General features: G+C 45.5%; 1 protein-coding gene across 1 annotated transcript in view; it reads left to right on the top strand.

Moving 5' to 3' along the window:
• DPP10 (dipeptidyl peptidase like 10) overlaps positions 1-26314 on the top strand; it is a 260103-nt gene that overhangs the window by 193754 nt on the left and 40035 nt on the right. Inside the window, exons 6-13 of the mRNA XM_083154339.1 lie at positions 4510-4562; positions 4644-4725; positions 17697-17817; positions 19656-19810; positions 22279-22376; positions 22934-23057; positions 24147-24185; positions 24696-24803. Coding sequence (XP_083010465.1) covers positions 4510-4562; positions 4644-4725; positions 17697-17817; positions 19656-19810; positions 22279-22376; positions 22934-23057; positions 24147-24185; positions 24696-24803 — 780 coding nt within the window. The remainder of the gene's footprint in view (positions 1-4509; positions 4563-4643; positions 4726-17696; positions 17818-19655; positions 19811-22278; positions 22377-22933; positions 23058-24146; positions 24186-24695; positions 24804-26314) is intronic.

Raw genomic sequence — 26314 nt, 5'->3', positions numbered from 1 at the left:
ATGGGGGCAATCCCATAGCAAATACCAAAAATTTGCTCAGGACCTGTTGATTTTAAGAATGGTTTATTGGAGGAATCCTTTATTATCGGGGTTCCTTTCTTACACTGAGTTTTTAAAACACGACGAAGCTGAGGATATTAATAAAAATAGGTTTTAGGGATTTCGTACTTCTAATTTTAACTGAGAGAACGATATGAGTTGTCCAAAATGGTTTTATTCCTCATACGCACCATCAGGAGTGTGAGCGTATTTCATTTTTTTCCCTCAAAAATAGTTTATTGAGTGCAATGCATAACATCGAATGATTATACAACAATCGCTATTGCATATTTTTAAAGCGGCAATCAGTTACATGGCAGAACAAGGTTGGTTGTGCTGTTACCGATTGCAGCTTTAAAAATCGATGAGTATTTGGCAAAGTCCTGCACCTCTTGGTTCTCATACTCTCTTACATCCCCCTCCCTCCCCCCCTCATGTTTCTTTCACCCGAAAAGTTGTCAGTTCAGGAAGTCCCTGTCCACCCTCCAAGAGAAAAGTCTCCCGGATACAGTAGTTCCCAATTAATGAATGCTTGGTGCAGTATCAGTGTCTTGTTCCCACTCAGGTTTCCTCTTAGCAACAGTATTAGAGGATAGAATCCCTGAGGAATATCGGAATCTAATTGAGGTGCACATTCTAATACAGTGGGGGCGGGGAAGCGGGGTGGGCTCCGAAGCCTCCCGCTACGGGGTCTTGTAAATGTATTGATCTTACTATGAGCTTGTCTATCCCCCCAAACCGAAGAGGAGATCAAACCTTCCAGCTGCTGAGAAAACCTTTCTGGAATATAAACAGAAGATTGATGTAATACATATAACCGCTTAGGTTGTATCTCTCCCTTCTTATCTCTCGTTAGAGGTTGGGTCCCTTGTTCTTATGGACCCCATTCTCCTCTGTTATACTGGGCCTAACATCTTTCCTGGACCAGCTCCCGCATCTGTGCGACCCCTGGTTCCGTCATACGCAGCCATTAGTTGTGATGTCACTTCCTGTTTCTGTGTGATTACACCTGTGAATGTGTCAGTGCTTGTGGGCTAGGACAGGGGATGGTATAATTGCAAGAGAGATTAGGGGCTCTCCTTGCTGCGAATTAATAGTAGCAAAATGAATATATTAGCCAAAATATGTCATCTCCTACAAGCTTCTCCTATTCATGTCTTGGGCCTGGTTCAGCTTTGTTGGCGAAGCAAAAAAGCGTGCAAATGGGCAAAACCATGCTGCACTGCAGGTGGGGCAGATGTAACATGTGCAGAGAGAGTTAGACTTGGGTAAGGTTTTAACAAACTGAAATCTAAATTGCTGTGTAAAAAAACAACTAACATCTGTGGGCTACATGCGTAAGCAGCCAGTATTTACCCTGCAGAGAAACAATCTAAATATATTTGTTCCCTATCATAGCAGCATGGTTTGTTCCAGGCATACAGGGACTTTGCCCAGCCTTGCCCTTTCCTATGCTTATTTCATATTCCGATTCATCCCTTAATAATTCTGGTACTGCTTAGCCAGACTTATAAGCTCATTTTACGCCTATGATAGATTGGAGAGAGGACTAATGTTAACTGTGTACTAATTTTTCCGCTAATCATTTTACAGTTCCTGTTGCTTGCCCTTTAGTTTATATCCCTACTTGTGCTCTGGTCAATTCGCTCTACCATTAATAGCCTGGACTTGTTTCTTTCATTACTTCTTGACCTGGCCATGTGTCTACTCCTCTTTCTGTATACCTTGTGCTCTTGAATAAGTGTGACTCTTATTTGTGATCTGGGCTATTTCCCATGTATCGTTTTTGTGTTTCTTCTTTATATTTAATATACTATGTGGCAGGGAGAAAAGAGAAAAAAATAAAATAAAAAATAAACAGTGAGTGCTTTATCTTGTGTTACAGCGTATCCGTGTTTCTCTTTTACATAAATCCTGCAACAATTTATCCATTTACTCCATATTTTAATAAATTTACTTATCGTGTTTCTATATACAGTATGGGCTGTTTCACACAGTACGGTTCCTGCCGCACGGTGAAATCCCGTACGGTCAGGGCTGTTTCACACAGTACGGTTCCTGCCGCACGGTGAAATCCCGTACGGCCAGGGAGCCGTGCCGCACTCAGCAGTTGTGAATGGACACTATTGTGTCCATTCACACGGGACGGCCACGGCCCGGCCGCACGGCTGCAGCCGGATCCCCCCACTGGAAGGGACGGCTGCCGGGCTGTGGCCATCCCTGCCATTATAAAATTCTGAGTGCGGCGCGGCTCCCTGACCGTACGGGATTTCACCGTGCGGCAGGAACCGTACTGTGTGAAACAGCCCTCAGGGAGCCGCGCCGCACTCAGAATTTTATAATGGCAGGGATGGCCACAGCCCGGCAGCCGTCCCTTCCAGTGGGGGGATCCGGCTGCAGCCGTGCGGCCGGGCCGTGGCCGTCCCGTGTGAATGGACACAATAGTGTCCATTCACAACTGCTGAGTGCGGCACGGCTCCCTGGCCGTACGGGATTTCACCGTGCGGCAGGAACCGTACTGTGTGAAACAGCCCTATGTGTATATATTTTTCGTGTGTCACTGTGTATTCTACAAGTGCTTTCCAACCTTCAAACTCCAGACCTATGTCTGCCAGCCATGTCCCGGCTATCATTACCTTGGCCAGAGCACATAGATTTATAATAAAGGCTTTTTCCTCTCTGCACATACTCCCGTCGCCTATCATATTCAAAAGACAGCATTTATTTGTCATGCAGAAGCAGCCAGTATTTACCCTGCAGAGAAACAATATAAATATATGTGTTCCCTATCATGGCAGGCAGCATGATTTGTTCCGGGCATACGGTGACTTGCTTTTTAACCGTACTAAAGCTTGCCCTTCATTTTGGGGAGGAACATGGTTCTCCAGAGTTATACTATATAGCAAAACTGAGGGAAGTTTTATATTCTTTCTGGCTATTCACAAACTTATGAGCTCTCCAGGGTGCTGGACTGCGCTTTCCTGGGTGCTGGACTGCGCTCTCCAGGGTGCTGGACTGCGCTCTCTCCAGGGTGCTGGACTGAGCTCTCCAGGGTGCTGGACTGCGCTCTCTCCAGGGTGCTGGACTGCCCTCTCTCCAGGGTGCTGGACTGCCCTCTCTCCAGGGTGCTGGACTGCCCTCTCTCCAGGGTGCTGGACTGCCCTCTCTCCAGGGTGCTGGACTGGCCTCTCTCCAGGGTGCTGGACTGCCCTCTCTCCAGGGTGCTGGACTGCCCTCTCTCCAGGGTGCTGGACTGCCCTCTCTCCAGGGTGCTGGACTGCCCTCTCTCCAGGGTGCTGGACTGCCCTCTCTCCAGGGTGCTGGACTGCCCTCTCTCCAGGGTGCTGGACTGCCCTCTCTCCAGGGTGCTGGACTGCCCTCTCTCCAGGGTGCTGGACTGCCCTCTCTCCAGGGTGCTGGACTGCCCTCTCTCCAGGGTGCTGGACTGCCCTCTCCAGGGTGTTGCACTGTTCTCTCTCCAGGGTTTTGTACTGCGCTTTTCAGGCTGCAGGTCTGGCACATGCATAGATTATGGATTGCATTTGAGGAATCCACTGCTTGACTTATATACAACCACCCTCTACCATACTGCACATCAACAATAAGCCCCACCCCTAAAAGGATCGACAAGACTGATAAACATTCACTCCATCCAATCCCCAGTTACACTGGTATTACCAAATCCAGTTCTTCCATCAGGACTACCCTCAATGAGATGAAGTTACCGCTTTGCAGAGAAGCTGCATTCGCGACATTGCTTGGTGTCATGACTCTTACTGGAGGCTTCATTGAACCCCAGTTTTCATGTAGTGATGTATGGTAGATAGTAGGCACAATGACATAATACTCATTTCAGGTTATGTTGGCTTAAAGCACAAGCGCCCATGATGATTTCTCAGATTTGGTGAGGGAACTTCATGTAGAAGATACTAATGATAACACTACGATTATAATTGTAAAGACAAGTCCTTAGTATAATAGAGAGTGTATGAATCGCGTCTGTCTGTCCGTCCGCGCTAATCTCAAAAACCTATAGAATTTTTGTGCAGCTTTCACTATGATGTAGCGCAGTTCTCGAGGAATGTTTAGTTATATTAACCATCGGCCCATCCCGTATGGGAGATAAGCAATAATGATTTTATTGGGGAGGAACCCAGCACTCAGCCATGTACCTGTGCGAAGCAGGGACCGGGTCACTAGTTATGTATAAATGTATAACTGCCAAAGGAGATTTAAAATCCTTTACTGCTTTCTGGTGCTTATGGATAAATATCAGTTGCTGTAGTAGTTGTCTGTGACAGAGAGGGATAGAAATATGTAGTTTCACAACATCTGGAGGGCCACAGGTTGAAGACCCATGGTGTATGGTGTGGGGTGTTCTGTGTTACAGCAGTGGTATAATAACTGGCTGTTGTGGGATATAACGGAATGTTCTGTTCATTAATATATATACTATTCTCTGTGTTCCAGGTGTTCCACTATTCGTTCACGGCCTCCTACGTGATCTACAACATCCACACAAGGTAGGGGACCCATTCCTCCTCTATAGACACACGCGTGTACAACATCCTCTTTGTGAATGATGTGAAATGTTTGTGTTTAAGGGAAGTTTGGGAGCTGAACCCCCCGGAGGTGGAAGACTCAGTGTTACAATACGCAGCTTGGGGCGTCCAGGGCCAGCAGCTGGTGAGTTATCCGAGATCCTTCTCCCATCTTATTTATTTCTCTGTGTTACCGAACGGGTGTCACCCTGGTAGTCACATCATATACACATAACACAGGAGCATGTATAGATAACATGAATGTCCACAGTCAGTGCTTTGTAATACAAGTAAAGGAAGCATTGGTTGATAAGTTACCACTTCGCAGACAGAGGAAAAAATATCAGACTGAGGCACGCCTTCCAGTATTGTCCTGGTGCACCCCGAGATTGGGGGCCTCATCTAAGTTGAAATGTAAAAATACAGATGTCTAACGTTTGTGTGCTACATGCAAAAGCCACCAGTATTATTTACTAATATCTTCCAACTTTTACAAGTCCCCAGTCGGGACTCTGGCATGGCCTGCCAGGCATGGCTTCAGTCAAAAGGGGACGTGGCTTTGTCGGATGGGTGAGATTGTGAAGACACTCCCCCATTTTTCTCGCTATAGGGGTGTGGCCAGCACTGTGAGAGGTGCTGGCCACGCCCTCTGTCCCTCTGCTTCCTGTGAATAGATGCTGTGTGCATGGACTGTGCTCTCCAAGGTGCTGGACTGTCCTCTCCAAGGTGCTGGACTGTCCTCTCCAAGGTGCTGGACTGCCCTCTCCAAGGTGCTGGACTGCCCCTTCCAAGGTGCTGGACTGCCCTCTCCAAGGTGCTGGACTGTGCTCTCCATGGTGCTTGACTGCGCTCTCCACGGTGCTGGACTGCGCTCTCCAAGGTGCTGGACTGTGCTCTCCAGGGTTCTGAGCAGAGCAGCAGTAAGCAGGGGGAACACCCAACTGCCCCCCCTCCCCATCACCACTGTGGGACACTGCTGACCCCAGGCGGGATGCTGCACCGTCCCCAAAAAAACAGGACGGTCCCGTGAAAGTTGGGAGGTATCATTTACGCTGCATGGAAACAATGTATTCGCACTTGCAGGGCAGCTTGGTTACTTGCGCTGTGTTGCTCTATTTCCAGCTGAAAGTCAGGCCCCGGATTACTGGACCTACATGATATTTCTTCCCTCCTCCCACTTGGCACATAGCACATGCCAGGATAATGTTTTATTGAATCTGAATACCTGCAGCTTAAGTGTTTTGATGAAAATATGAAATAATTCCTCCGGCTGCCACTCTGCGAGATACACAGAGAACTGCAGTGGGGATAAGTGCTGACGATTGTTCTGCTGTGTATTTACACATGCATTAATGCCATGCAGCTGGTACGATGTACAATACAGCTAAAACCAAGCAGTGGAATATTTCTATTAAGCTGTACTTGTATGTACCTAATAATATATGAATGCAGAGATATATGTTAACCTGGTGCTATCCAGAAATGCTGCCCTGTCCCTTTACAAGCGGCGCTCCAGGGGGAGCGCAGCCTTTACGTTGACTCTAGCAGGGTCCTGGAAGAGTGGTCGGAGGAAGGTGCTGTCTGTAATGATGATGAAGCTTGGTCTACGCCACCTGTGATTGATTGTAATAGTCTCCCATCAGAGGTGATAGAGACCTTATCATAGGTCATTTTATGTTAGCAGATGGATAAAACCATGCTGCACTGCAGGTGGGGCAGATGTAACAGGTGTAGAGAGAGAGTTAGATTTGGGTGGGGTGTGTTCAAACTGAAATCTAAAATCAGTGTAAAAATAAGGCAGTCAGTATTTACTCTGCACAGAAACATAATAACTCCCCCAAATCTAACTCTCGCCACATGTTACATCTGCCCCACCTGCAGTGCAGCATGATTTTGCCTGTTTGCTAACAAAATGTGCCCTGCGATCAGGTCTGAATTAGGCCCAATGACATTAGAGCAATTTATACATGCATGGGATAGGCATAATGATGTCTTTAGAAAGAAATTAGGATCAAGAAAGGTTTGGGCTTATTTTGAGGTTAGAAAAGGGGCCGACTAGATGGGCCAAGTGGTTCTTATTTGTTGTCACAGTCTATGGCCCTTATTCTGGTTCACTCGCAAAGACAAATTCCTTCTCAAATGGACAAAACCATGTGCACTGCAGGTGGGGCAGATGTAACATGTGCAGAGAGTTAGATTTGGGTGAGTTGTTTTGTTTCTGTGCAGAGTAAATACTGGCTGCTTTATTTTTACACTGCAATATAGATCTCACTTTGAAGTAAAACCCCACCCAAATCTAATTCTCTCTGCACATGTTACATCTGCCCCACCTGCAGTGCACATGGGCCCTTATTCAGATCTAATTGCAGTACAAATTTGTTCTCAAAATGGGCAAAACCATGTGCACTGCAGGTGGGGCAGATGTAACATGTGTAGAGATACTTAAATTTGGGTGGGATGTGTTGAAACTGAAATCTAAATTGCAGTGTAAATATAATGCAGCCAGTATTTACCCTGCACAGAAACATAATAACTCACACAAATCTAACTCACTCTGCACATGTTACATCTGCCCCACCTGCAGTGCGGATGGTTTTGCCCAATTTGAGAGTAAATTTATACTGCAATCAGATCTGAATAAGGGCCTTGGTTTTGTCCATATGAGAAGGAATTTGCCTTTGCGAGTGAACCAGAATTATGGCCTATGTCTCTATAAGATATTACATCCACCAGATTTCCAGAACTGGTCTAGTCAGGGCTGGTTTGAGGGAGGAGAAGGCCCATGTGTAAGATCCGATCACCAATGCTCCTGACTAAGCGCAGGAGACCCTGTGCCTTTGTGCCACAGCCTACTGCTCATGCCCAGGTCTCTAGGAACACGGTGCTCACTCCTTATCCCAAGGATATCTATACTGCGCATGTGCAAATCACAGGGAAAATGGCTGCCTCACTATTTTGTCAATGATTTCTGTCTGTAGCGCCAGTTGTCACGGGATTTTAGAGGGTTAAGTATTTTTATATAGGGGGAGAGTGTACGGTGTGAGTCCCCGTTTAAGGGGAGTACTCTGTTGTCAATGTCTTTTTGGTGCAAGCAGAAGTATGCAGTCATTATGTCAAAATGTATTCGGTGGACCTTCAGAATGTCAACAGTTAAAATGTTGACATGGATAAAATATTAACATGTCGACATTTGGAAAAAGTGGACAAAGGGCCTGCTATCTGCATCGCAGCGGCACCATTGTATGTGGGGGTGATGCAAGAATATGTAACTGCCGCTGTAGGCGCCTGTAGTAGAAAGACAACCGATGCTGACTTTTATGACCCGCTGCAACGCCGCGTCTTATCGTTTGTGTGAGTGTTGGCCATGACAGTCTCCCTCAGCTTACCCAAGATAGCCACCTCCACTTTCATGAACGCTGTTCGGCGCCATTCCATCCCTTCCCACAAACAGCCAGAGTAACACTAGTGTTAGGTTAGGTATATATAAAAACTGGAATCTGAGCAGCACTGGCGCAGGTCCTGGAATAACCCGGATTGGCGCTGCGGTGGTAAGGGTCCTGGGTTTGTCCTGGTTTGGAACTGGGTTCTCGTCCCGGTTCGAGCCTGGGACTTTGTGGAAAAGGGATATTAGATGTCATCATCTTTCTTTTCTAAACAAGGGTAAAACTCCTATAGATAAGACCTTCTATATACTGGTACAGTATCTTCTATGTTAGACCAGTGGTCACCCTCTAGAAACTTATGCCTATTCCTATAGATTTAGAGTTACCTCCTATAGAAAAAGGTGTCACCTTCTATAGTCCAGGCGCCACCTCCTATAGACAGAGGGTCACCTTCTGTTTACCAGGTGACACCTCTTATAGACAGAGGGTCACCTTCTATTTACCAGGTGACACCTCCTATAGACAGAGGGTCACCTTCTAGAAAACGGGATCCACCTCTTATAGACAGAGGGTCACTGCCTATAGACGGAGGGTCTCCTTCTATAAATCAGGTGCCACCGCTATAGACAGAGGGTCACCTTCTAGAAATCAGGTGCCACCACCTATAGACAGAGGGTCACCTTCTAGAAACCATACGCCACCTCCTGTAGACAGAGGGTCACCTTCTATTTACCAGGTGCAACCTCCTATAGACAGAGGGTCACCTTCTATTTACCAGGTGCAACCTCCTATAGACAGAGGGTCACGTTCTAGAAATCAGGTGCCACCTCCTATAGACAGAGGGTCACCTTCTATTTACCAGGTGTCACGGCCTATAGACAGAGGGTCACCTTCTAATAACCAGGTGCCACCACCTATAGACAGAGGGTCACCTTCTATTTACCAGGTGCCACCTCCTATAGACAGACGGTTGCCTTCTAGAAACCAGGTGCCACCTCCTATAGACAGAGGGTCACCTTCTAATTACCAGGTGCCACCTCCTATAGACAGACGGTCGCCTTCTAGAAATCAGGTGCCACCGCCTATAGACAGAGGGTCACCTTCTAATTACCAGGTGCCACCTCCTATAGACAGACGGTCGCCTTCTAGAAATCAGGTGCCACCGCCTATAGACAGAGGGTCACCTTCTAATTACCAGGTGCCACCTCCTATAGACAGACGGTCGCCTTCTAGAAATCAGGTGCCACCTCCTATAGACAGAGGGTCACCTTCTAATTACCAGGTGCCACCTCCTATAGACAGAGGGAGACCTTCTAATTACCAGGTGCCACCTCCTATAGACAGAGGGAGACCTTCTATTTACCAGGTGCCACCTCCTACAGACAGAGGGAGACCTTCTATTTACCAGGTGCCACCTCCTACAGACAGAGGGAGACCTTCTATTTGCCAGGTGCCACCTCCTATAGACAGAGGGAGACCTTCTATTTGCCAGGTGCCACCTCCTATAGACAGAGGGTCACCTTCTAGAAACCAGACACCACCACCTATAGACAGAGGGTCACCCTCTAGAAAACAGACGCCACCTCCTATAGACAGAGGGTCACCTTCTAGAAAGCAGTGTCTATTCCTAAAGCCGAGAGTCACCTCCTATTGCTGGTAAGTTTCCTCCTATAGAATGGGTCTCTATCTCCTGACCGGTGGTCATCTCCTTTTAGATTGGGGTCACCTTCCTTCTGCCTGCCGTCCGTGATCAATGTTTCTGACTGACTCTTTGCCCCAAGAATCAGGTCTTCCCTTTGTAGCATTTGATCATACACGGTCTATGAGCATCTGCTCCCCCATCCTCTGCTATCGCTGGGGACACATTCCGGTGCTGATGGGGGAGGTCTGTGAGCCCAGTGTCACAATACTGTATGTTTATTTTAGGGAATATTGATTGTAATAGTAATGTTCCAATGCCCCCATGTGCATCTGTAGCTGATGCTCAATCCATCATCTACAGTGAAACCTCAGATCCATTTACCCTGATTTATGGGGGACCTTCCTGCCAGACCCCTCTTCAGAGAACACAGTGATATGTAAATCTACAGTATCACCTAGGACTGGCCGTATATACATCTCCATCGCGGCGTGACATAGATCTTTCCTCTGATTCATCAGCACAGACTCATTCCCACCTATTGATTGGCAAATAACTGGAGACTAGAAGCCGAACATTGACGGCATCAGGAATAATCACCCTCTCAGCTCTCCATGGTAACTAACCAATGACTGCTGAGAAATGTAATCCCTGGTGTGTTAGGCATATTACATGTATGTGCACCGAAGTGGCTGCATGTGGGAAATACGCTCCAGGAACGTAACGCCAGAGTTTACCATCAACCAACATTATTGCTCTGTGATAGATCTGGAACCACCGTCAGCCAGTGGGCACCACTGATATCCTTTGTAGTCCCATAAGAAACCTCCATATTTGTCAGTTGAAGCTTTCAGAGGGTTAGACATTAATGTGACGTATTGTGGTGTAGCATCAGACCTCTGCAAGCATGCATATTACGGTGGCTGAACAGAGGAACCAGAGACCCCACAGTCGCAGGAGGAGAACACAAAGGGGCTGATTTTAAGGCTGACAGAGCAGCATCTGCCGTCTGTGACTGGGGGTTATTCTTGTTGATTCGCAAGGCTGCGAATTCGCAGCCTTACGAGTCCACCAAACTCCGCCTTGAGAATGGTTTACTGGTGCCACCCATTCGCTAGGGCACAGTAACATCCATTCACAGCCTAGTGGGATCCACCCACATCACTCGATGGTCAGCGACCATCGAATGATAGGGACGGTGCACACCTATAAAAGTGATCCTGAAGTCACATATGTGTTCACGCTGGGAAGGAAATGGGCGTGCAGCTGACCTCCGGTGAGGTCAGCTGCCCGCCCTGCACCCGCCCCATGGCCTTATTAGCATGAGACCTGGGCATTCCCATATGCTTATAGGGCCGCCCGCCAATCCACGCCCATCTCCACCCCCACCCGCTGTCCTGGGTGCGTGCAGTCTGTTCGCCATGGGTGCATGCACCCTGTGTATGCACCTGCACAGTACAAAAACATCGGTCCCCGTGCGAACACAGCCCTGCTGCGATCGAACCAGAATATGGGCCTTTGTTCTATATCGCCAAAGACCCTTCCCCTGGTGTACCATTGTGCGTCTGAAAGTACGATGACCGTGAGATGCCTGACGTGAGCAAGTCACCAGGTCCTGTGCAGCTCTGCTAAGTTGGGTGCGTAATTTTTTTGATAAATAAATGCGTCTTATTCGCAACACAAGACGCCCAATGCCAGAGGATTCTCACGTAACCTGTTTGGCTGTTTGGCATGAATGCAGAAACGATGAGGACATGTCTGTAGGACAGGAGCAGATTCTTCAACAGAGTATGGCCTCCAATGTACGCAATTGCGCATCTGCGCCTGCGACCACTTCTGCGACATGACTGCAATACTTACATAGTACTTACTTACTTAGTTGAAAAATTGTCCATTGTCTCGGTCGATAGTCCAGACTGAAGGAAGATCACTAGTCAGCGCCCATCCGTTGGTGCTAATTTTCACATAAATGAACCTTTCTCGGGCGAAATTCCTCCCTGGAAACTGTATATAAATGCCGGCAGCTCTGCCATAATTGCTTTGCAGCGTTGATAATCAGCCAGGTAGAAGGCAACGACGGCTTTTGCATAATGTAATTCAATCTACTCAACACTCAAACCCTTCGATGCATCTTGCCAACCTGCAATTCAATATTTCCTTATGTTCCTTCTCAGCCAAATCGCACTTTCCAGAAATATTCCGTACATCAAAAGTTATTGCGAGACGATGAATGGCAACAAATTTCAGGTTCTTTATGACTATGTTATGATTGAAGCACATCCTCCTAATGTTTATTTTCTGTAAAATTCATTACAAATGGTTTATTCCTCAAAGGAAAATCTTTTTTTCTTCGGATTTTACACTATAATGAGATTTTGCAGAAATCGCTTTGAAGTTTGAGTTGCCTTTGGCTACCGGTTCATTGCTAGGAAACTGTCTGTGACTAGTTTAACACAAGGCTACATAACGTCGTTTCACACCGGCGCCTTGCATGTAACTCCTATAGGTAACATTTGCATCATACGGAACTTACCGACTTCTGTAGAAGCATGTCAGGGAGAGTAGATCGATGTCCATTTTCTCTTTGAATCAATCTCACTTGCAAGTGTCTCCTCTTTAACCCCAGAATCAGTTGGCTGCCGTGTCCCTAAACACCTTTTGTCGCACACTACTTATTTTAACGGCACATACTTGAGAAAATAGCTCTGTCAGTAAGGTGTCTGACTGCAATAGGAAAGTTCATGGGTTTGAATCCTGGGTATGACACCTTTTTAGTGAAATGTGTGCTTTAAATATAGGAGGATGTGTCGGAAGGCCCTGGGTGTGACAATAAGGGTGATTTACAAGATAATGTCATTAAATGACAAAGCTCTTAGGTGCATTTTAGTGATATCCATGCTTGAGCACAGGTTAGATTCTATTATCAACCAGTTAGATTCTATTATCTTCTAGAACAGTGTTTCTCAACCACTATGCCGTGGCACACTAGTGTGCCTTGAGCTGTTCTCAAGTGTGCCCCCAGATCTAGAGATCCCAAACCAGTTCACAGCCACCACCAGTTCAACTGTTATTTACTGGTCTCTTCTTTTCATGTAATGGGCCATTGTATTTTATTTTTGTTACCTGTATGGACCAGTGTTTTTTTTATATGGGGCCAATAGTTTTTTGTTTTTGATTTTCTGTGGGGGCCAATGTATTTTGCTCTGTGGGGATCTCATGGTGTGCCTTGGCAATTTTTTAAATCTTATTTAGTGTGCCGCAAGGTAAAAATGTTGAAAATCACTGTTCTAGAAGGTTCTTGATAAATAAGATGTAAAAACTGGGTGCATTATTGGTTTACAATCCTCCCTTTCTATAATTATTATTATTTTTTTTTAATGGTCGGAGCTACAGTAAGTGCAACATATATCTGCGGAACGCCGGTGATCCGATGCTGCGTTTCTGTTTGCAGCGCTGGCATCTGCGATCCTGGCAAGAGGCGCCTTTTTCTTCATACAACTCCTGCGGCTTTAGCCATATTTTTGCATTGCTGCTGCTGTGCTAATTGCACCCGTCTCTGAATCACCCCTTATATGGCAGAAAGTGCTATACCGTTTGCAGCATCGGCGTAATCTTACAATTACACAGAATGACCGCCAATACTCCTCTGCCGGGAACAGAACAGTCCCCGGCAGCCTTCCCCCCGCTCATCCCCCAAACGTCCGCAGCCTGTCAATCATGGGGCACTGCCAGCGACAATGCAGGACCCTTTCATCCGCCAATGGAATAGTACGCAACCCACTGGGTCATTATACAGAGCAATGTGTCTCCTGCCAGGCTGCGGAGATGCCTCATGTCTCTCCGAGGACGATTCTTTATTGTAACTGAACACTCAATTCCTGACCTTTCATTTTCTTATATCATTTTATTCAAACCACAGAGAGGAGAGAGATTCTCATTCTCTGTAAATAGCGTGTAGCTCACATTAGCGATCCGTCAAGTGGTGAAAGGTGGCAGATTTGGGACGAGGTTCCAAGCCGGCCAGGTGGATGCGCTGAGAGATGATTCCGTACGTAGCCAGGATATAAAATGCAGTAATGGTGCGGGAATTATGCAAGAAATGTGTTGCTGGATGGACGAGCTCGGCTGCTTCTCCGGAGCTGACGGATGAGGATTCTTGGCTGCACAAAATATGTCAGGCACTTGCTGCCAGATAGGAGGCTCATCCACGTTACACCTGGTGCCTTTTTCAATTTATTTTCTTATCGTCATGACTGAGAGGTTAGGAATCATTAGGCCGAGAGCGGAGAATACGAAGTCAGCCTCACACAATGCCGGGTGCCTGGGCTACCGGAGAGATTTTCAATTATCTGCCAAAACACTGGAAAGGAATCTGGGTAATCTGCGCTAATTGCAATCAGCCACGATGCAGCCGAGAGCCTCATTAGCTGGCTGACTCTCTGCACTGGAAGCTTCAGCCGGTAATTGAATAGTGCTTGGGAACAATGTACAAGAAGTCGGTCCTGAAATAGTACACAATGCTGTCACTGTGTATGTGGGGGATAGTACAGTATAATGAGGCATTTATGCAGTATATATATATATATATATACATATATATATATATATATATATATATATATATATATATATATATATATATATAAAATCAAAGAAAGATATTTGTCCATGCAGTGCTCCGTGTGCACAGTGTCTTGAAATACTTAGGCCTACTAACTGGCCCCTACCAGGCATCAGCACAATCAACAGGAGAGCTTAAGGGGGAAATTTACTAAGATGAATTCGTGAAAAAAAATCGTATTTTCATGCGAAAATATGATTTTTGGGGGGCGTATTCGTATTTTGGGCATTTACTATGCCCAAAATATGAATTTTCGTATTGATGGAACATTCGTATTTGTATTTACAAATACGAATGAATACACCATTGAATCAATACGACAGAAATCACTGTTAGAAAGAAGGGTGATTCCTGATTTACGGCTGCTAATTGGAGTAAAACGCCGGCGAATGGCGTGCCAAATATGGCAGGAAAATACACTTTATTTTACTGTCGTTTTTGCAGCCTTCAATGTAAAAATAAAATTAAAAATTAAAAAATAATTGAAAAAAATGGCGTGGGGTTCCCCCTACAGCCATAACCAGCACCAGGCTGAAAGAGCCGGGGCTGGTAATAAAAAACCAGGGAACCCGGCAAATAGGGTTTTATACGGCCGCTAATATGAATGGTTACGCCATCGGAGGGTTACAAAGCAGTCGTATTTGACTGCTTTGTAAACTCCCCTCCGGAACACGACTTTGCATATGGCTGAAACAGCTAAATGCTGTCGTATTCATTCGTATTAAGAATACGAATACGAAATTTCGTATACTTAGTAAATTTTCCCCTAAATCTACTGCAATTATGCCATCTGTGGCTGTGCAGGTCTGAAAATCTGGACCGGAGCCGTATGCATGAGAGCCTGTCCGTCTCTCTCCCCCAAGCACACCTCAAAGATCCATTCCTGGCTTCACAGCGAACCAGGTTCTCTTACCTGGCTGTAAAGCACCCTCTCTGAGGCTGGAAGTCTCCTTAAACCTTTACAGGGCAGTTAAAGAAATGTAGCACTCTCCGGTGGAACTAACCCTGTTTCATTAGAAAATATATACAGTATCAAATTCTGTTGTGCTTTACGATTGGAACAACAGTGACAGAACAGGACTGTGTAATAACAGACAGACATAGAGGAAGAAGGGCCCTGCTCATAAGCTTACACTCTATAGGGAAATATGAGTGTGATACACAAGGATAGGTGCTATCCATTGCATAATGGTCCACCAGATTGCAAAGGCTATTGGTGGGCTGTATGATACGGTGACCCATCAATGTTGGCAGGAGGATGAGAAAGGGTTAAAATAAAATAAGTGAGGATATGTGTGGACTGTACAGTGGGGATGTAATTGGATAGGGGAGTGAATGAAGGTTACGTGGGCGGTTCTGGAATGTAAGCCGCTAAGAGGTGAGTTTTCAGGGAAAGCTTGAAGGGTTGGAGACTAGAGGAGAGTCTTGTTGTGCATGGGAGGGCATTCCACAGTGTGTGCAGCACAGAGAAAGTCCTGCAATTGTGATTGGGAGCAGGTAATGAGGGAATGTAGATCTTGTGAGAAGAGATGAAACTTGGTGTAGTTTGGATTATGGCCTTGGGAGTAAGTAAAAGGGGTTTCTATTGAATACGGTAGAATACAGGTAACCAATGGAGGGACTGACAGAGCGCATCTAAGACCCCCACCAGACTTCACCAGGTGTCTCTGCAAGAGGATATAGGGACGGTCATCGACCATGGATGATTCGAAATCATTGATGGTTTATGGTCGATGTCGAATACTTTTTGCCATCGATGGGGGAGAACCAGATGGGTTCCCTCCATCAATGGCATAGCAAAACCGATGTTTTTGGTGCCGGGATACGTAGCATAGCTCCACCCCTGACACCCTTAAACCCTTTTGATTGGTCAACAGGCCAATCAGTCAAAGAAAACGGATGACCATTGATACAGTAGATATTCCTGCACCGGAGAAGCGACTGAGCTCTTCTTCCCTGCATGAGTCATCAGTAGTAACACCTGAGCGAGGTATGATGTCATCACTAGCCTGAGGCTGAGTCAGCTGGGGTCTGGTGAGGATTCTGATTGAGAGGGAAGGCCTGCAATCAGTGACTGGCTGGGTGTCTGGAAGCAGGCCAGTCCATGACAATGACATGTTTACTGTCGCTGACCTAGGAGGCTGACATACTGTTAGCGACAAACATTGTGGGTTTCACTACATGCTGCTACTCTATTCTAGTGGTAGCAATGTCAGCACATCCCCTGATACCTGGGGATTTGTACTACTATGACCTTAGTATCACTCTGACACCAGCTATCTGTATCCGCGTGATTGTGCTAAATGGTTTTTATTTATATGACATTGGAATGTACCCAACTTTGTACTGTGTCTATAACTGCATGTGTAGACTGAAATGTGCATTATGATGGGTGATATATATAGTATGATGGGTGATATAGAGGGGGGAGGCCGTAATATCCGCCACCCCCACATCACTGGCATTCGCCGGCTACCGCATCCATAATAATCACGTATGCGCTAACATAATGTATCGAGTCCCGGGAGTCTCTCTGTGCATGTGTAGAGTGACAGTGCCGGTTGCTGGGCGTGCCGGCATGGGATCCATGACGGTTTAGTCACACAGCGCTGCGGAGAGAAGCCCATGCGACACGGCCTTCAGCGGTACCCCGGCGCGGGGGTTTTTGTGCATTCGAAAATGCGGTAAAAACGCAGACTTTTTTTTTTAGGGCCTATTCTCTTTAGGGCATAGTATGATGTGCGATATACTGTATAGCACGGTGTGGGATGTATACAGTATGGTGGGTCATTTGTAGTATCGTTGTATATTATACATTACGCTGGGTGTTATATGGAGTATAATCAGTGGCGGCTCCAGAGGCGGGGCTACAGCACAGTTCAAATTTCAAATAAGGGAGCCACGCCCACTGGCAGTGAGTCAGTTTGTAAGGGATGCAGTTAAAATCCCGGCGGCCGGGATCCCGGCGTTCAGAATCCCGACGCCGGAATCCCGACCGCCGAAATCCCGACCGCCGAAATCCCAACACTTTCTCCCTCAGTGGGTGTTCACGACACCCCTGGAGGGAGAATAAATTAGCGTGCCGAGCGTAGCGAGGCACCGGGCCCGCTGCGTGGCGAGCGCAGCGAGCCCGGCAGGTGGGGAGATCCACGTCCCCCCCTTGTCGGGATTTCGGCGGTCGGGATTCCGGCGTCGGGATTTTGAAAGTCGGGATCCCGACTGCCGGGATTTCATACTGAATCCGTTTGTAATGGCAGTTGGTGGCAATGGGTACAATTATTATATGCGCCTTCACTGATTATGTGGAGGGTACTAGTGCATACTGGAGTCATTTCGGTCTGCTCCACCCTGGAGCAGGGAGGGGAGGAGCAGCCGTGTCCTAAGCAGGAGGGTGACCTTAAATATGTGTTATCATCATTATTATTATTACTATTGGAGAATGCCCCCTTTTTATATGATAACCTTCCTTCTAGATCTTTATCTTTGAGAATAACATATATTACCGGCCGGATGTGAAGAGCAGCTCCTTACGGCTGACATCATCTGGGAAAGAGGGGATAATTTACAATGGACTCGCCGACTGGCTTTACGAGGGTAAGCTAAATCTTCTCACTTCACTTTCAATCTCTCTGCAGTCCATGAACAGCGACCTAGAAGCTGACACTCGGGAACCCCTGTGACCTTCTATTAAAGCGCTTGTTCGTGATCGATAGGATCAAAGTTCTGCTGTGACAACAATCATTTTTCTTTCAATTTTGGTGCCGTCAGCAAGATAATTCGCTGCCAGTTCCAGTGTCCCTGGCGCTATTTATCATGTCAGAGAAGTTCTTCATAAGTGAGTCATAAAGTAATATAGGGCTCTACGTACAGCCAGTGGTCAGACTGCTGCATACGCACAGCACTGTCTTATTATATTACCCTCCGCAAACAGAAGAGTGATCTATACAGCAGAATGAGTGCTGGGTGCGAGCAGTCAGTGTAGGTGAGTGTGCTCAGTTAGTGAGTGCTGGGTGTGAGCAGTCAGTGTAGGTGAGTGTGCTCAGTTAGTGAGTGCTGAGTGTGAGCAGTCAGTGTAGGTGAGTGTGCTCAGTTAGTGAGTGCTGGGTGTGAGCAGTCAGTGTAGGTGAGTGTGCTCAGTTAGTGAGTGCTGAGTGTGAACAGTGTAGGTGAGTGTGCTCAATTAGTGAGTGCTGAGTATGAGCAGTCAGTGTAGGTGAGTGTGCTCAGTTAGTGAGTGCTGGGTGTGAGCAGTCAGTGTAGGTGAGTGTGCTCAGTTAGTGAGTGCTGAGTGTGAGCAGTCAGTGTAGGTGAGTGTGCTCAGTTAGTGAGTGCTGAGAGTGAGCAGTCAGTGTAGGTGAGTGTGCTCAGTTAGTGAGTGCTGGGTGTGAGCAGTCAGTGTAGGTGAGTGTGCTCAATTAGAGAGTGCTTGGTGCGAGTAGTTAGTGTAGGTGAGTGTGCTCAGTTAGTGAGTGCTGGGTGTGAGCAGTCAGTGTAGGTGAATGTGCTCAGTTAGTGAGTGCTGGGTGTGAGCAGACAGTGTAGGTGAGTGTGCTCAGTTAGTGAGTGCTGGGTGCGAGCAGTCAGTGTAGGTGAGTGTGTCAGTTAGTGAGTGCTGGGTGCGAGCAGTCAGTGTAGGTGAGTGTGCTCAGTTAGTGAGTGCTGGGTGTGAGCAGTCAGTGTAGGTGAGTGTGCTCAGTTAGTGAGTGCTGAGTGTGAACAGACAGTGTAGGTGAGTGTGCTCAGTTAGTGAGTGCTGAGTATGAGCAGACAGTGTAGTTGAGTGTGCTCAGTTAGTGAGTGCTGGGTGTGAGCAATCAGTGTAGGTGAGTGTGCTCAATTAGAGAGTGCTAGGTGCGAGCAATCAGTGTAGGTGAGTGTGCTCAATTAGAGAGTGCTAGGTGCGAGCAGTCAGTGTAGGTGAGTGTGCTCAATTAGTGAGTGCTGGGTGTGAGAAGTCAGTGTAGGTGAGTGTGCTCAGTTAGTGAGTGCTGGATGTGAGCAGTCGGCTGTGGATTGTCGGAAGACAGTTGCCGGGGTCTGCGCATGTGCAAATATGGGCAGACCCCCCACCATCGGAACAGGGCCGAATTTGCCCCGTTCCGAATGGTGTTGAATTAGGCCCATGGAGTGGCCTGTGGGTATTGCAGTGATAGCAGGAAGCTAAGTAGGGGGTTAGGGTTGACCAGGGATTTTCAATTAAAAGAATGGGGAAATCCTGTGTGTGTGTGTATTATATCTGCCCCTGAGGACGACCGTGTACTGTGTTCCATGTGCGCTTCTCTTCTCCAGTGCATGTAGAGTATTTTCGATGGCCGCAGCCGGACAAGGACTGGGAATTATGTACTTGGAAGCTGCCAGAAGACTCTTCCTATATCAGTAATCTTCTATGTAACGCACAATGCAGGATAATAAAACTGAAGCATTTCTTTCAGAGGAGCTGCTGCACACCCATGTGGCTCACTGGTGGTCCCCCGATGGCGAGAGGCTGGCGTTCCTCATGATAAATGACAGCTTGGTGCCTAATATGATCATTCCACAGTATACTGGCAGCTTGTATCCCCCAGGAAAGCAGTTTCCATATCCCAAGGTAATAACACATTCTCTTTATCTACAGGACAGGAACATACAGAGAACATTGTGTAGGGACATGTTACTCAATTCATAATGGGGGAGGGATGCGGGAAAAGAGATAACACAGTGCACTACGGGAGTAAGACGAGGGATAATACATAATAAGTGCACTACAGGCATAAGAGATGTAGGTTAATAAATAACACAGTGCACGACGGGAGTAAGAGACTCAGGATAATAAATAACACAGTGCACGACGGGAGTAAGAGACTCAGGATAATAAATAACACAGTGCACTACGGGAGTAAGAGATACAGGATAATAAATAACACAGTGCACTACGGTAGTAAGAGACACGGGATAATAAATAACACAGTGCACTACTGGAGTAAGAGACGCGGGATAATAAATAACACAGTGCACTACGGGAGTAAGAGATACAGGATAATAAATAACACAGTGCACTACAGGAGTAAGAGACGCAGGATAATAAATAACACAGTGCACTACGGGAGTAAGAGACGCAGGATAATAAATAACACAGTGCACTACGGGAGTAAGAGACACGGGATAATAAATAAAACAGTGCACTACTGGAGTAAGAGACGCGGGATAATAAATAACACAGTGTACTACGGGAGTAAGAGATGCAGGATAATAAATAACACAGTGCACTACGGGAGTAAGAGACACGGGATAATAAATAACACAGTGACTATGAGAGTAAGAGACTCAGGATAATAAATAACACAGTGCACTCCGGGAGTAAGAGACTCAGGATAATAAATAACAGTGCACTACGGGAGTAAGAGATGCGGGATAATAAATAACACCGTGCATTACAGGAGTAAGAGACGCAGGATAATAAATAACACAGTGCACAACGGGAATAAGAGATGCAGGATAATAAATAACACAGTGCACTACGGGAGTAAGAGACGTGGGATAATAAATAACACAGTGCACTACAGGAGTAAGAGCCTTAGGATAATAAATAACACAGTGCACTACGGGAGTAAGAGACGCGGGATAATAAATAACACAGTGCATGACGGGCATAAGAGATTCAGGATAATAAATAACACATTGTACTACGAGAGTAAGAGACGAGGGATAATAAATAACACAGTGCACTACAGCAGTAAGAGACGAGGGATAATAAATAACACAGTGCACTACTGGAGAAAGAGACGCAGGATAATAAATAACACAGTGCACTACGGGAGTAAGAGACGCAGGATAATAAATAACACAGTGTACTACAGGAGTAAGAGACTCAGGATAATACATAACACAGTGCACTACGGGAGTAAGAGACGCAGGATAATAAATAACACAGTGCATGACGGGATTAAGAGACGTGGGATAATAAATAACATAGTGCACTATGGCAGTAAGAGATGCGGGATAATAAATAACACAGTGCACTACGGGAGTAAGAGATGCGGGATAATAAATAACACAGTGCACTACGGGAGTAAGAGACGCGGGATAATAAATAACACAGTGCACTACAGGAGTAAGAGATGCGGGATAATAAATAACACAGTGCACTACGGGAGTAAGAGACTCAGGTTAATAAATAACAGTGCACTACGGGAGTAAGAGACGCAGGATAATAAATAACAGTGCATGACGTGCATAAGAGATGCAGGATAATAAATAACACATTGCACTACGAGAGTTAGAGATGAGGGATAATAAATAACACATTGCACTACAGCAGTAAGAGACGAGGGATAATAAATAACACAGTGCACTATGGGAGTAAGAGACGTAGGATAATAAATAACACAATGCACTATGGGAGCAAGAGACTCAGGATAATAAATAACACAGTGCACTACGGGAGTAAAAGATGCGGGATAATAAAGAACACCATGCACGACGGGAGTAAGAGACTCAGGATAATAAATAACACAGTGCACTACGGGAGTAGACACGGGATAATAAATAACACAGTGTACTACAGGAGTAAGAGACTCAGGATAATACATAACACAGTGCACTACGGGAGTAAGAGACGCAGGATAATAAATAACACAGTGCATGACGGGATTAAGAGACGTGGGATAATAAATAACATAGTGCACTATGGCAGTAAGAGACGCGGGATAATAAATAACACAGTGCACTACGGGAGTAAGAGATGCGGGATAATAAATAACACAGTGCACTATGGGAGTAAGAGACGCGGGATAATAAATAACACGGTGCACTACGGGAGTAAGAGACACGGGATAATAAATAACACAGTGCACTACGGGAATAAGAGACGCGGGATAATAAATAACAAGGTGCACTACGGGAGTAAGAGACACGGGAAAATAAATAACACAGTGCACTATGGGAGTAAGAGACGGGGGATAATAAATAACACAGTGCACTACGGGAGTAAGAGACGCGGGATAATAAATAACACACCTCATCGTTCCTATGACATGTTCTGTGGATGTACAGTAACTGTCTGTCTCTTTCTTGTAGGCCGGTCAGACAAATCCCACCGTGAAACTATTTGTGGCCAATCTGTATGGGCCCACACATACCTTAGAGCTGATGCCGCCCGAGAGCCTGCGATCCAGGTGAATAAACCTTGGCTGTATTATACTTTTTATAATAAGAGTTGACTGAACATTGGGGGTTATTCAGACCTGATCACACAGCTCCGATTTTGCAGGCAAGCGAATATCTGTTGACTTCGCATGTGCGTGAGGCCTCCCTGCAATAAAATCATGCTATTTTTTTTATCACTGGCCGTACGCAAACTGGTGGCCATGGGAAGAAGGAGGTCGCTGCTGACATCAGTGACTCACCCTCCCAATAGCCGGGCAAGGCATGCGTTTTCTTTGGAACTCCACGAAAACACTGTCAATCAACCTGCGAACCTTGGGCTGCGAATTAGTAGCCCCTAGAGCAGATCTGAATCAGGCCCATTGTGTAGCCCTGCTAGACTGTAAAGGTCAGATGCCAACAGTAGACTCATTTATTGCTAAATCTTGGTGTGAAGGAGAAGACAGAGCCCGGTGAGGACGGTGGTTAGTATTGCTGTTCTTAGCAGACCTGACTGACACACGTGTATTCCGCTGCTTTCTCCCCATGTGACACATCCCCCCGCTTACTCCTGGTTTCTCCCCCTCAGAGATTATTATATAACTATGGTGAAGTGGATCAGTAACACGCGGACAGTCGTCAGGTGGTTAAACCGCCTGCAGAACATCTCCATTCTCACTGTCTGCGAGACGACCACAGGAGCCTGCACCAAGGTAAGTCCTGCTACACAGAAAAAGAAATATATATCTTGGCGCTTAGTCCAGTTGGCGCAATAGTCTTATTCAGTCTTCTTTAGGTTTAAGATATATATACCAAAATATGTATATAATGGTTAATGTATACACAGGTGTCCTATACATAACTGGTTCTTGCAGCGATAAACAGGGAAGGGCCCATTCCAAAAATAAACATAATGGTACAAAAAGAAAATACAATAACGCGCCAGAAACAAGAGTTTGGGGCTGGTTTCAGAAATATGGGGGATCCCGCTCCGTTTAAAAAAAAAATATAAAACACACATTACCATGTCCCAAAAATCGCACATGTCCTCAAATTCGCACATTTTCATGACTGAAAATCGCACCGTAACGCATTTTTTTGCCGCAAATTTGCATCTCATTAAATGAAGTCAAATTCTTCCAGGAAAATGCGAATTTGAAAAATGCAATAAGGTGCGATTTCGGAACCTTACTAAGAATCGCATCCCATTAAATCTCTCCCTCGGTGTGTCGGGGTCACGGCGCTCACCCTGTGCGGGACTAGAATTCCAATCAGGGCTGAATGAAGGGAACGTGTTCAGCTTATTCTGGGTCTGACCTCTGAGCCCGACCAGTTACTTTCTCAGACTCAGCAGCACCGGAAAGCAGAGCGCCCAGTAAGCAGCAGGTTCCATTCCCCGGGAGACTGATAAACCACTATTATATTCCATGCTTACCATTCATTGCAGATAGAACACCGGTTCTTTAGCCATTGCAAATAAACATTATTATGTTTAACCCAGATTTATAGGTGCTGGAAGGGTCAGCGCAACTGTACTTACCGTTCATACATTGCCCTGCATACTGTGATACATAATGTGCGCTGATACTACTCCCCCACCCCATATCGGCAATTCATACATCTAACCCTCAGTGACAAATTAAGGTTTATAAATAAAAAATACTTTTTTATTAATAAATCCTTTCTCATTAGTCTGTGGGTCCTACGCTTTCATTAGACGTTTAAGTACCTGAACTGATGGATAATAAAAAAGGACTAAAAAATTAAAACAGTTTTTAATCAAAAAACATTTTATTTTGCAGAAATATGAAATCGTCTCTGATGTCTGGCTTTCAAAACAGGTAACAATCCCGCCACAGGAGTAACTTCTATATTATGACCATTGTACAGTAACTTTCTGAATGCTAATTTATATATTCATTTTAAATTTTAATTAATTAAAAATAACAATCTATTCCACTCATAGGCCAAAAGTTTATTTTTTGAGAAGTTTTAAACAAATATTAAATGAAGTACATTTTTGTTTCTACACTACCCTTAGGTTCAATTATGTGGTGCAGGACAAAATTTGCTTATTTTTGTCCACGTCCTTTATGATTTACAGCCACAAGCACTGATTTTGCCTCTCAGATTGACCATACATTTTTTGAATTGGTTTTGGTTGGACCACCAATCAAAGGCACCCCTGCAATTACACCAGGGTGCAACGGCACACAGTTTGGGAACCACTGTTCTAGACCATGAACATCTTGTTATTGTCTGCACATAACTACAACACCAATTATCTATATAAAGAACACTGTAGGTGAAGTCATCGTTCAATTAAACTTTTACGGCCTTGTGTTCTACAGAATGAGGAACCGGTATTTTCCAAAGATGGCAGCAAATTTTTCATGACGGTACCCGTGAAACAAGGCGGGCGCGGCGAGTTCCACCATATCGCCATGTTTAACGTACAGGTGAGATATTCTCAAATTATACCCGAACATTATTCACTTTCTGTATCGCCTCAACTTCTTCAATTGAAATTCTATTATTTTTTTAAATTATAAATGAAACAGGAATTTTAATGAAAGGCATCAAACCGATCTTGGCTAAGAAAACATATCCAGTTGTACCTATTTTGTTTTATAGTTTACTGTAGTGGCCGAGAAAAGGACATTTGCTGTTTTTGTAATGTTTGTTTTATTTTGTTAAATGTTTGCCGAGCCACGTTTAGTTTTTTTCGTGTCAAATATCATTTTTTTTTTCTAAATCTGAATTAAACATTATCTTGTTGTTTTCATTTTAATAGAAAAAGTGGGGGGAGATTGCGCAATTGAGGACAGAACAAGGGTGTTTTTATAAATGTAAAAATAGCATTTATTTATATAAACAATAGATAGTTTAAAAAGTGGTGCAATTGCATCAAGGGTAAAAATGTAAATGTTGAAAAAAGCTGAGTCCAGTGATGGATTATATCACCTTAATTTCTGGCGGGTAGAGATGGGAGAAGGGGACGGTGGAATAGTCCTCCAGACCCTGGGACAAGGATTCCTTAGCAGAGTGTCCTCCAAATCTGGACTGTGATGTTGTAAGTCCTGGATAAGGATTCTCTGTAGTGTTTGGTTTCCACTCGAGACCATGTGAGGGTACCTTAGATAGGTGGCATTCCTTCAAAGGTTGGTACCTTGAACAATGGTATGGTGGGTTGATGTCCCGGTCTGGTTCTCCAATTAGTAGGTGAAATTTGGTCGGTTTCTTGTGCCAGGTAGTGACTGGAGCAACAGCAATGAAAAGAGAGGGTGGCTGGGTTGCCTGTGCCAACGCGTTTCACTGCTTAAGAGCAGCTTTTTCAAGGTAACTTTATCAGGCTTGGAGTGGGGGTATATATACCCATATCAATTAGGTAAACATATGCACCTGCAGACTGCTCAGCATGCCCATGCTATTCACTGCCCAAACTGCCTACAATGGGTATGTGAGCATCAGAACTGGACCATGGAGCAATTATCTTGTTGTTTTCATTTTAAGTATTTTTTTTCTTTTAGTACATAGCACTTTTTATTTATTTCCTAAATATACCCCGGTTTTTTTTTTATGGTCTTTTATAGGACACTACAAATATATATTTTAGTTTTACTCTTTGTTGCGTTTTAGTGGTGCGGTATGGAGATCAATTATTATCATTTTTCTTACTATGAGAGCTACATATGGGGCCGTCCCTCACCTGAGTGGTTCCCATTGCGCCGTCCGACAGAATGGGGCGCGCTCACGTCGAGACAACCGCGTTTCCCAATCTCAGCAATGGACGCGGGAGCATGTGAGCTCGTTGCACGTTCACATCCCATCCGTGTCCACTGGATCGGAATCCCGTCCGTATCCACTAAATCAGAAACCTGCAGATGGCGCTCTGGTGGCAAGGAGGACAGCAGATCATGTGATCACCAGGGCGGATAGTGGGTGTGGCAGCACCATATGCTTTGTACAG

Source organism: Crinia signifera, chromosome 7 (assembly GCF_055691185.1).
Source record: "Crinia signifera chromosome 7, ASM5569118v1, whole genome shotgun sequence".
Taxonomy (NCBI): domain Eukaryota; kingdom Metazoa; phylum Chordata; class Amphibia; order Anura; family Myobatrachidae; genus Crinia; species Crinia signifera.
The sequence above is the reverse complement of the archived record's forward strand: the minus strand, read 5'-3'. Positions and strand labels throughout refer to the sequence as shown.